Source organism: Calidris pugnax, unplaced genomic scaffold, assembly GCF_001431845.1.
Source record: "Calidris pugnax isolate Ruff unplaced genomic scaffold, ASM143184v1 scaffold18, whole genome shotgun sequence".
NCBI classification, from domain to species: domain Eukaryota; kingdom Metazoa; phylum Chordata; class Aves; order Charadriiformes; family Scolopacidae; genus Calidris; species Calidris pugnax.
The window spans coordinates 9,938,947-9,949,559 of record NW_015090812.1 but is presented as its reverse complement, the minus strand read 5'-3'; the positions used below and the strand labels follow the sequence as shown (position 1 = coordinate 9,949,559).

At 66.9% G+C, this 10,613-nt stretch overlaps 1 protein-coding gene across 3 annotated transcripts in view; it reads right to left on the bottom strand.

The window, feature by feature from the left end:
• SLC6A9 (solute carrier family 6 (neurotransmitter transporter, glycine), member 9) overlaps positions 1–10,442 on the bottom strand; it is a 14,930-nt gene extending 4,488 nt beyond the window's left edge. Inside the window, exons 1-3 of one of the 3 annotated variants that reach the window (XM_014939449.1) lie at positions 10,294–10,442; positions 8,590–8,730; positions 6–162 (exon numbers count right to left, since the gene is read on the bottom strand). In XM_014939449.1, the coding sequence (XP_014794935.1) occupies positions 6–162; positions 8,590–8,619 (187 nt within the window). In that variant the 5' untranslated portion in view covers positions 8,620–8,730; positions 10,294–10,442. Of the gene's footprint in view, positions 1–5; positions 163–4,163; positions 4,294–8,589; positions 8,731–9,027; positions 9,168–10,293 lie in introns of those variants that run through there. The other 2 variants (XM_014939448.1, XM_014939447.1) reach the window with 2 other exon arrangements.
• Positions 10,443–10,613: the final 171 nt, after the last annotated feature.

Genomic DNA, 10,613 nt, shown 5'->3' with positions numbered 1-10,613 from the left:
CCCACCTCCCCCATTGCGGTAGCAGAGGTACGGGAAGCGCCAGACGTTGCCCAGCCCCACGGCGTAGCCCACGCTGGTCAGCACGAACTCGATCTGGTTGCCCCAGTTGCCACGCTTGACGCTCTTGTCCTGCTTGCCCCGCTCCCCAGGCACGGCGCCATTCTGCGGAGAGATGCCACGGGGCGCGTCAACCAGGGACCCCCCCGCCAGCCCCATCAGAGGGGCGACGGCCGCCGAGCGGGGCCGGGTGGTCCCCGGCATCCTTCCTCATCCTTCCCCCCATGCCAGCCCCCCCCCTCTTTGCCACCCACAGGCAGTGCCAAGGAGGGGGGAGGGCAGCGGTGGCAGCCCCCCCCCGATGAATAGCTCTGCCCGGAGCCCGGCTGCAGCGAAGGAAGAGCCTGAAACTCATACAAAGCAGGTCCGGGCGCCTGAGCACAAAGGGGCCTCTGTTCCCGTACCCCCCCCTCCCCGCGCCCAGCAAGAGAGAGGCCCTGCTGGGTGGCCACTGCCCATGGCTGGGGGAGAATGGTGGGACCCCTGGGGTGAAGCAGGGTCCCCCCGCCTCAGTGGGGAGTGGGCTGCAGTGATTAGAGCAGGCTGGGGGGCTGGGTGATCCCCCCCGAAAGGCCCCCTGCTGCCGCTGGGGTCCTGCCACTGGCTCAGAGCCCAGCAAGGGCACAGCGCTTGGGGCGGCGCAGGAAGGGGGGAGGTCCCGTGCAGGTGGGTCCCCTGGGGACAGCCCCAGCACCCAGCCATCCCTCACCGCAGGGGACCTGGGAGGAGCTGGACATGGGCAAGAAAGGGCACATTGTGCAGGCTGCCACACAATGCGGGCTCACACCGCGCGGACAACAACAACAACAGGGATGGACACCCGTCACCCCCGACGGAGACGGCACCCATCACCCCGTGGCTCTGTCCCAGCGTGGCCCCAGGCATGCACTAATATCCTGCCCAGTTGCTGCCAAGCTCCAGCAGGTCGGGCTGAGGGCAGATGGCATTTTGGGGTGCCACAGGTGCCCCAAGCCCTCCTATCCCCACCCAAGGGCAGGCGATGGGCGTGTGGGGTGAGGGTGGTGGTCAGTCCATGGCCCCACAGCACCCATGACCCTACGGGAGCAGCACAGGGTGCCAGCAGCCTTAGCAGGATGCCAGAGCTCTGCGGTGCCAGGCTCCCCACCTCAGACACCCCCGTGCCCGTGCCCACTCATGCTGCTCCCCTCCTTACCCTCCAACCCCCCCACTCCCCCACCCCATGTGCCCCCCGTGATGGCTGACGCCGGCAGCGAGCGGGCCACAAATGGGAGCCGTCGCTTCGGATCTGCTCACGCCGGCGGGGCGCGGGCAGCAGGCGCGGTGCACCAAACCGTATCATTCGATTAGGGCCGGCACAGCCGGGACGTGATGCCCGGCGACTCCGGCACCGCGCTGCCAAACAAAGCCATCTGCTGCGAGCGGGGCCCGCACGCGCCGGGGGAGGCGGGGGGGCTGCCAGGGCGCAGGGATGGGGGAGAGGGGCGATGTCGGGGGGAAATCGGCGGGTACTTTGGGCTAGGCTATAGGGGATCCAGGGGCAATATGCCAGCCATGCCTCCAAGGTGCCCACGCTGGACCCCACGGGCAAAGGCTCCATCAGAAATGAGCTCACAGCAGCCCTGGGTGCCCGGGGGGACCCCCCCTAAGGGGAGGCTCTTATTGTGGGGTGCTGGGCAGGAGCAGGGCTGAGGGGTCCCCAGGGTGGTGGTGGGATGCTGGCACTGTCCCCACGCTGGGGCATGCTGCCCACTCGAGCAGGCTGATTGGATCGGGAAGCCTCCGATTAAGCTGCTCACACTAACGAGGCTCCTAATGAGCAGCACGGCGAGCAGGAGCCGGGGGGAGCACTCCAGCCTCCCTGGCAAAGGATCTCAGGGGGGACGACACTGTGTAGCCCCGGCTCAGCCCTGTCCCAAAGCCAAAGGGCCACCCCTCTGCTCAGGTGACCCCGGCATACCTTCATCCCCATGCCCGATGGGGCACCCCAGCTTTGAGCTGCCTGGCACCAGCGCAACAAGAGTGCAAGGCCTCTGCTATCCCCCCCACTTTCCAGCAGCATGGGGCTTGAGCACGCTTGTCCCCAATAAGGGGGCAGCCACATGTGTGCCCGTGCATGCACAAGCAGGCACACGTGCACACACGCTTGCATGCTCACCCCTCAGCTTGCTCCAACCCCCTCCCCCCCTCCCCAAATCTGGGAAGGTCACCCCGTCCTTTACACTCATTAACCTCCCTTCCAGCCCCACACGGTAAAAGGGAGGGGGGGCACAGAGAACCCAGGCATCCAGGAAGATGAGACACCCCCTCCATTACTGCTGTGGGGCTGGGACAGAGCTGGGCTACAAAAGAGGAGCCACCCCCCAGCAAGGATGCAGCCTCGATACGGGGGGAGTTCTGCTCCCACATCCCAAATTTTCCATACGTGTGCTTCCATGTAGCGTAAAAAGATGCCTGTCTTGGCTGAAAACATCGGAGGGAGGAAGGGAGGAGGAAGAAGGATGCCCCAGGCACCCCAAACGTCCCCAGGAATGTTCAGGGTGCCCAGAGCACCCTTCCTCCCCCTTCCCCGGGACCCTCCTCCCACATGGCCAAAGCTTCCCCAGCCCAGCAGAGCGGGCATCATCCATCACGCCGCCTGGCACCAGAGCCTTTCTCATGCTAAGCAGCATCGCTTTGCACAATGACAGCTTGGCTGGGGTGCCCGGATGCCCCCCATTTCCCGAAGGGGCCCTGATTTATGGCTGGGAAGCTTGTGGCAGTGGCGGGGGTGATGCTGAGAGGGGATGTCCCCAGGGGAGGCATCTCCAGCCTGGTCTCCTCCATTTTTTCCCCCACTGAAACTGCCCGCCATGGGGGTATTTCAGCCCATCAGAAGCACCCCATGGGGCATCAGCCTTGCCCAGCCTCCCCTGAACCAAGGGGGGACCCCCAATTCCGGCCCTGGGCCGTTCCTGCAACGCCAACACAGGGTACCAATCAGCCCCTGATGTCATCAGCCTGATGTCATTGCTCTTCACCATGGCGATGGTGACGCAGTCATGGCTGGGCAAGGCGGGGGCCGATGGAAGGTATAAAAAGACGCTTAATTACATTGTTTGCCAAACTAGCCATTCTTCCAGGGCAGGGAAGTGGGGTGCAGGGGAACCCTCACCTGGGGTGGGGGTCCCTGGGGATGGAGTGACTTGGAGAGGAATGTTGTGGGTGCCCCCACTGGCTGTCTGCAGCTCCCGGGTGCTGCGGTAGGTGGGTGCCCCTATAATCAGCCCCTACACTCCTTGTCCCTGGCACATGGGGTAATGAACCCACAAGTGCGAGCCCTGCACCAGAAGCTGACATGCCCTCCCAGCCTGCCTGTCCTGGCTCTGCCAGCCCCACCAGCACATCCCAGTCATCCCTGCCCTCTCTCTGCAGGGCCCAGCCCCACATTTACCCCTGCCCAGGTGCGGCGAAAGCATGGCATGGGGACACAGGGACCTGGCACAGCATGGGTTGTGGCAGCATCAGCCGTGGGTGCCAGGACGGGCACAGGCAGAGGGGCACTCCCAGGGCCAGGGTGATGCAGTGCTGAGGGGGATGTCCAAATCTCAGGGGACACACACACCCCACCCCCGCAGTGCTACATCCCCCTGACCACCCCCCCATGCTGCCCAGCCCTGAGCACGCTCTGCCAGCCACCCACGGCAGCACCAGCCCAGCCCGGGGGTGCCGTGGGGCATTGCTTGCCGATGGGGTGGTGGGATCTTCGCTAGACTCTTCCCCTGCAGCACTGAGCGAGGAAAAGGGGTGCTGTGCACCCCTCTTGTAATCAGTAGGTTCCAGAGTTAACGAATACACAACTTCCAGGCACTCTCTCAACACAGCTGGGACTGTGGAAGCGCCTGGTGCCGAGCTGTGCCCTCCCTCCCTCAGGGCACCCCACTGGCTGTGGGGCTTGGGGGTGCCTCCCCAGCGTCCCACGGTGCAGAGCTGCGGCTGTGCCCTCAGTCCTGCAGAGCCATCACCCCAGAGCCAGCACAAAGGGGGTTGGAGACCCATGGCGGTGGGGGAACAGCGCTGGCACGACTGCCATCCAGCCCGGCCCTCCGCTCTACCCCCCCAAATCCTGCTCTCGCCCCTCCACTGACCTTCTGAGGGGGCCTGAAGGGGTCCGGCTGCCCATGGCTGCCATCCGGGGGGCCAGGCTGGCCGGCTCGGTGAGTCCCCGGCTTCATTGGCCCCTCGGGCTCCGGCGCAGCAGCCCCCCGCCCGCCTCCCCCCCGCCCGCTGCCTCCGGCGCTTGGCACCGCTCCCCACTTGCCTCCCGGCCAGGCTCGGCCCCTTGATGCCCGCCCCACTGTGACACTGGTGTCCCACCATGACGCCTGCCCCGGCACCATCCCTGCCTGCCCCACACCGCAGGGAACCTCCGTGCCTCAGTTTCCCCCCCACGAGTCAGGCATCCCCCCCTCCACAGCAGGCACAGGTAGAGCAGGCTTCACAGCGGGCTGAGCCCCGTCCTGCTTAATGAGGCCTCATTAGCGGGGTCCAGCTGCTCACAGCCCCTCACGCTCCGGCGGGCAGTGCTGCCATCCCCACGGGCACTGCTTGCCTGCCAGGCTGTGGCAGGGACCTGTGTTTGGAGCATGGCAGAGGGCCACGTCCCCTCGGACCCCTCCATTCCCACACCCCAATGCCCCCAGCCCCACACATGCGTCCCTGCCCCATCACCCACCCAGCTCTGCACGGCTGTCCCCAACCCCTGGGACTAGAGGGCTCCAGGGACCAGGCTCGGCCCCACTGGGGGATGGGGATAGCAGGGGGCAAACCTGCCTGCTGGCACATCTCCAGCCTGGTGCCATGTTATTTCACTCTGACGTCATACTGCTGGCGACATCACGGGGTCTCCATGGCAACCTTCGCAAGGTCACTGCCCGGCGGGGGACCATCTGGCTAGGAGGAGGGCTGTGCTGCGACCCTCCTGCCGCCCAGGCACCCTGCAGCCTCCCTGCTCACCCCCTTGCCAGCGTGGGGTGGCACCCTGGTGGGGTGCCGTGTCCCATGGGAGGGTGAGCGTGGGGTGCCCCCCAGCCAGGCTCGGGGTGCCCCAGCTGCTCCCAGCCCTGCGCCCCGGCTGGGGAGCGCGGCCAAGGTGCCAGCGAGGCGTGATGGCGCGCCGAGGGCGGGGGGACAGGCCGGCGCTTTCGGGCAACCATCTGGGGTCCGGGCAGCGGCTGCCGCGGGCACACATGTGAACAGCACACGTGTGCGGGGCAGGCGCTCAGCCCCCCTTGTGCCAGCACCCAATGCCTGTCCCCATCCCCTTCCTGCATTGGCCACCCGGTAGCTTGGGACATGCCCCATCCCATGTGATGGCAGCACCCAACTGTGCCACCTGGGACATGTGCAAGCCCAGAGCCACCCCATGCTGTGCCAGCCCCAGAAACACCAGTCCAGCCCTGCCCCACATGCAGCCAGGCATCTCCCGTGCCCTGACACCCCACAACGTGCCTACACCAGCATCCCTCCGTGCCCCGGTTCGGCTGTATCACTCAGCACAGACCACCCATGTGCCACCACCAGACATCCTTGCCCCCTACAGCAGCCTGAGCACAGCACGGTGGGACCCACCGCCTCATCCCAAGGATGCCAGGCCTGACACCAGCCCATGGGAGCACAGTGCTGCTCCCCTGACAGCCAGGCTTGTGGGCAGTGGGGACTGCCAGCCCCACGGGGACATGCTGCTGGAAACAAAGGGATGCTTTGGATCCCTGGATGCTGTCCTTCCCCAACACGCCAGATCCCACCTTGGCTGGCTGGCAGTGCTGGGGACTGCACCAGTGAGGCGGGGGCGCTGGGCACATTGGGGATGTGCCCCTGTCACCCCATCCCTGAGCAGGACTGCAGGGACAATGCCCAGGGACCTGCCCTGATGCCACCATCCCTTAGCCGGGCGCTTCCCGCCGGGGCTGCCTTTCTCTGGCCTCATTCTCCCGGGGCATACACGATTCTCCCAGGGCGTTCAGGCAGAAAAATCCCCCGCCACCCCCCCACATCACTGCCCCTTGGTATTTCGGGAAGGGCTCCTGCAGCCAAGAGCCATTTCCGCAGCCCTGCTGGCCCCCCTGCCCGCAGTCACCGGCCGGCGGCACTGCGCTGCTGGGGGTGTCTGGGACAGGCAGGGTTCCCCCCCCAGCCCTTAACCCCCGGCAGTGTGTGGGGGCAGCACCCTGCTGTCCACCCAGGGTGGGTTGGGGCGATGGCAGGAGCCCACCTGAGCCGGGCACCCCGCAGCCGAAAGCTGCCTGGCTGTGCCAGCAAGGCAGCCCTGGGAGTCAGGAGCCACTGGCACTGCTGGAGCCTGAACAAAGCGCCTTGAGGAGGACAAAACAAAATGTCCTTAAATGCCGGGGAGGGAGAGGCTCTCAGACACTCCCTGCTCCCCTGTAGCCCCAAAGGGACACCCCTGCCTGGCACACAAGGACTGGTCCAGCCCCTGGAGAAGCCCTGCACCCCAGTGCCCATGGCCTCTGCAGGGTTTGGGAGAGGCGGGGAGGGCACTGCCCACCCTCCTGCCTGTGATTTTGGCGTGAGCACGCAGAGCTTCCCAGGGGCATCCACAAAATGCAAAGCCTGTAAAAGCAGGAGATGGCATCCATTGCCACCCCGGGACAGATGGGAGGGCACAAGCCCTAGCTCACAGGTGGGGAAACTGAGGCTTGGCTGCACATCGCCCAGCTGCTGCCTCCATCACTCCTGTCCCTCCCCAGGCTGGGCACAGCGGGCATCGCAAGTCCCAACACAAATCCTCTCGGGTGCTGAGGCTGCACACACAACCCTGGCCAGGGGCTGTGCTGTGGGACCCCAGCCGGGCTGGGGTGTGTGGCGTCAGGATCTACACCTGCGGGCAGGGATGAGAGGGCAGGCAGGGACGAGAGGACAGGCAGTGCCCTGGAGGCATGCCAAGGAGATTAGCTCCCTTCCCCAGTGACCCAGGCAGCTCAGCAGCCAGCGCCCGTCCCGCCACAGCTCTTCCCAAGACTCTCACAGCTAGTGCGGCACTGGGATGCTCCGGGAGAGGGGATGCTCTCACAGGGACCTGCCTTCCTCCCTCAGCCCCCACACCGTACACGGGTGTCCTCTCAGCCCTGCAGACAGGGGAGTTCTGGGCAGAGGGCTGCGAGCCAGGGCGGCCAACACGGTGTGTGCCAGACCCCATGGTTTCCCACTCGTCCCCACCTCTCCACTCGCCCTACCCCTGGGGTGGGCTGGTCAGCTACTTCCGAGAAGCGAGTTAAAGATTGACCAGGAGCGGGTGGGCGCTCCCTTGCCTGGCTCCCTGCCGTGGGTCCAGGCTCAGCCCTTGCCCCAGTGCGATGGCAGCTGCTCCGGCCAGGGCAAGGACACAGCAGCATGCACGGAGCAACAGCAAGCGCCCCGCACACGCAGGAACACGTCCCCATGACAGATCCCTGATAAAGCCCATATACACCCTCATTCCCAGCCAAAGGCTTCTCCTGAAGAAACCTGCCTTCCCATCTCATCGGCCACCCTGATCCCTCCATGCTGCCTGCCGCGGGCAGGATGGGCAGTGGGGTCCCCGCCGCGGGCACAGCCAGCGGGGCCACGCTGGGACACGCTAGCGGAGGAGCCGCATGCACGCGGGCGCGCTGGAAGCACGCCGTTGCCCTGGCTCTCAGCTTCCCAGGGAAGTCCTGGCTCCCGGCCCTCTGGCTGGAGCATGCAGCTATTTCGGGAAGCCCCCCGGGAAAGGGAGGGCCCGGAATGATATTGATCCCAGCATTCAGCCTGCCATCCATTGGGGAAAAGGGAAGAGCCGAGCCCGCCCTGGGCTCACCTGCCCAGCGCAGCAGCTCGGCACAGGAACCCAAGCTCAGGGCTCCCAAACCGCTCACTGCGAGGTCTGGCACAGCAGAGCCGCCACAAGCACGGGGCCATCGCAGCCCTCCAAAAAGGACACACGCCAGGCACGTCCCACATCCATCTAGGGCACCAAAGCCACCCCTAGTGCAGGCGAGCGTGGGGCAGCACACAGCACCCTGCGACACACGGCTTGTGAGGACGGAGGGCTGGGCACCGCATCGGTGCCCAGAAAAACCTGGCTCTGCCCGTGCACCATCCTACCAGCCCAGCCCGGGAGAGCCTGTCGGGTGGAGGCAGAGGGGAAGCAGCCCCACACTGAGGGGCACCCGCACCCTTTGCTGAGAGCAGGCAGAGGAGCCGCCCGGCTGGAGCTTTCCCACCTTTGCCGCCCTCCCAGAGAGCTGGGGTGGGCGATAAGGCCAGGCAGAGCCCTCAGAGAGGCGATAGCATTTCCAGGCATGGAGAGACACCGCACCTGAGGAGCCTCACAGGCGACGGGCTCAGGGCGAGTGGCAGTCAGCATCTACCCCATCGTGCTGGGGGAGCACTGAGGTGGCACAACCCTGGCCGGGGGTCCCAGAGGACACCAAGCCTTACAGGAGCCCCAGTGTCCTGCTCCCTGTGCCGGGTGCTTCAGGTATTCCCAGCAAGTGCCCCCGCCAGCCCGCTCCCCGCGCCCCCAGCACTTACCAGCAGCCCCTCGCTGCACTTATCGGCCATCCCTGGAGGCTGGAGCGCGGTGCCGGCTGCCCGCTGCCGGGTTCCTCGGCTGCCTGCTCTCCGTTGCGCTGGCTGCGGCACCGGCACGCTTCAACCCACTGTCAGAGCAAGCTGGGCAGAGGGGAGAGAGACACCAAGAGAGATGTGACTGGAGGGGTGGGCACATCCCCGCCCCGGCCCCCCCTCCCTCTGGGAACCGGGGGGCTGTGCCAGGCAGGTTGCTCCCCTGTACCTGCCTGCAGGGCACACAGGCGTGGGGCTAGTGAGGGACGCAGGGCCCGGGGTCAAGGGGGCTGGCGGCGGGGTCCCTTCCTGCTGGCTCCCACCCCCTCCAACGCCTCCGAACCCCCTGGCACCCACACGAGCGGCGGCTCCCAGGTGTTTCCCAAGAAGCAGTTAAAAATTTACCCGGTGTGGACAGATGACCTTGTGGGCAGCTGGTTGCTGGCCTCCCGGTGGGTGGGCGTCGGGGGCTACGGGCAGGAGCAGGGCCCCCCCCTCCCCGAGCTCTCCCCCAGCGAGAGCAGGAGCTGAAGTGGCTGCTGCACCGGGCAGCACCGGGACTGGGCGCTGAGCAGGGCCAGCCCAGGGCTCAGCTGCCGCACAGGACACAGATGGGAAACGATTGCCTTCTGCCCCGGTGCATCGCGTGCACGTGCAGCGCGGGGCGGGGGGGGCACCGAGGCACTGGGCTCTGCCAGGCGCCAGGTGCTGCCGGACAGGGCACGGGCACAGGCAGCTGCCTCCCCTGCCCTCGCTCCTGCCCCGTCCTGGGGCTGCTGGGGGCCCCAGGGGAGCAGAGGGGCCTGACCTCACCGAGAGGGACAGGCCGCTCTTGCAAAACACCAGTTTGCTCGTCTGTGCGACAGCACCAGTATTTGCAGATCCCACACCCGGCACCCAGTGCCCTTGCCGGCCAGGGAAGGACCCCTGCCCCCCGGCCCAGAGTCCCCAGCCACCATCAGCTGAGCGCCCCAGAGCCTGTCCCCAGGCTGCCGTGGGTCTGGAGCGATCAGCAGAGGGGCACGAGGCCCTGCAGCCGCGCGGAGGGAGCGTGGGCAGGGGAGATAAAGGGGGGGAGGGCAGAGGGTGCAGGGCGAGCCCCCAGCCTCGGCCACAGCCCCTCCAGCGCAGGCAGGCTGCGGCCAGCAGATACCGAGTCCCACCACCAAACCCCTCCCCAGGAGCAGCTGCATTTCCACGGGGAGCTGAGATGTCACCACCGCCACAAGCCCGGCTCCTCGCACGGCACAGGGACCTCTCAGAGGTGGGAGGCGCGGGGCCGGGGGCCAGACCTCCTCCCCACCGCACACCTATCACCAACCAGCCAAAAGCTGCCCACCCTGCGGCCCTGAATTCAGCCCAGGGACTCGTCCCGTGTTCTGGGAAGGGAGAGCGCCCAAGGGGACAGGCCGCCACTCCCCCCAGGGTCTGCCAGGCGCTGATAAGGCTTCGTGCCTCTGTAAATGCTGCTGGCTTGGGCTCCCAGCCTGGCAACGAGCGCCCAGCCAGGCGTGAAGCGGCACAGGAGGGACACAGGGATGCCCGAGGTTTCAGCATCCCCGAGGAGAGCCGGGCAGGAACGGGGCGGGATCCAGTGTGTTGGTGCTACCGGGCAGCTCTCCTGGGGCTGCAGGATGCTGTGACAGCTCAGAGGGCAGGGGCAGCTCATACCTCGAGATGCGGGAGGGTGCCACCGTGGAAGTGGGGGGGCATCTGGGCACCCCCAGGGGCTCCCGGCTGGGGTGTCACACCTTGGCAGCAGGGGAGGCAGCCCACAGCGCCCAGGTGAAGGCCACGGATGCCCAGCCACAGGATGGACCCCGTCCCTGTCCCCTCCCACCTGGCGGGCGGCCCGGGGCACCGGTGCAGGCGCTGCCACCTGCGAGGCCGTTTCCTCCGCCAGCATCCACCGGGCCCGCCGCAGCCGGGGCTGCCCCGGTACCCACGGGAGGCGGGCAGCGGGCTGGCCTGCCGCCGCCCTGCCTTCCTTC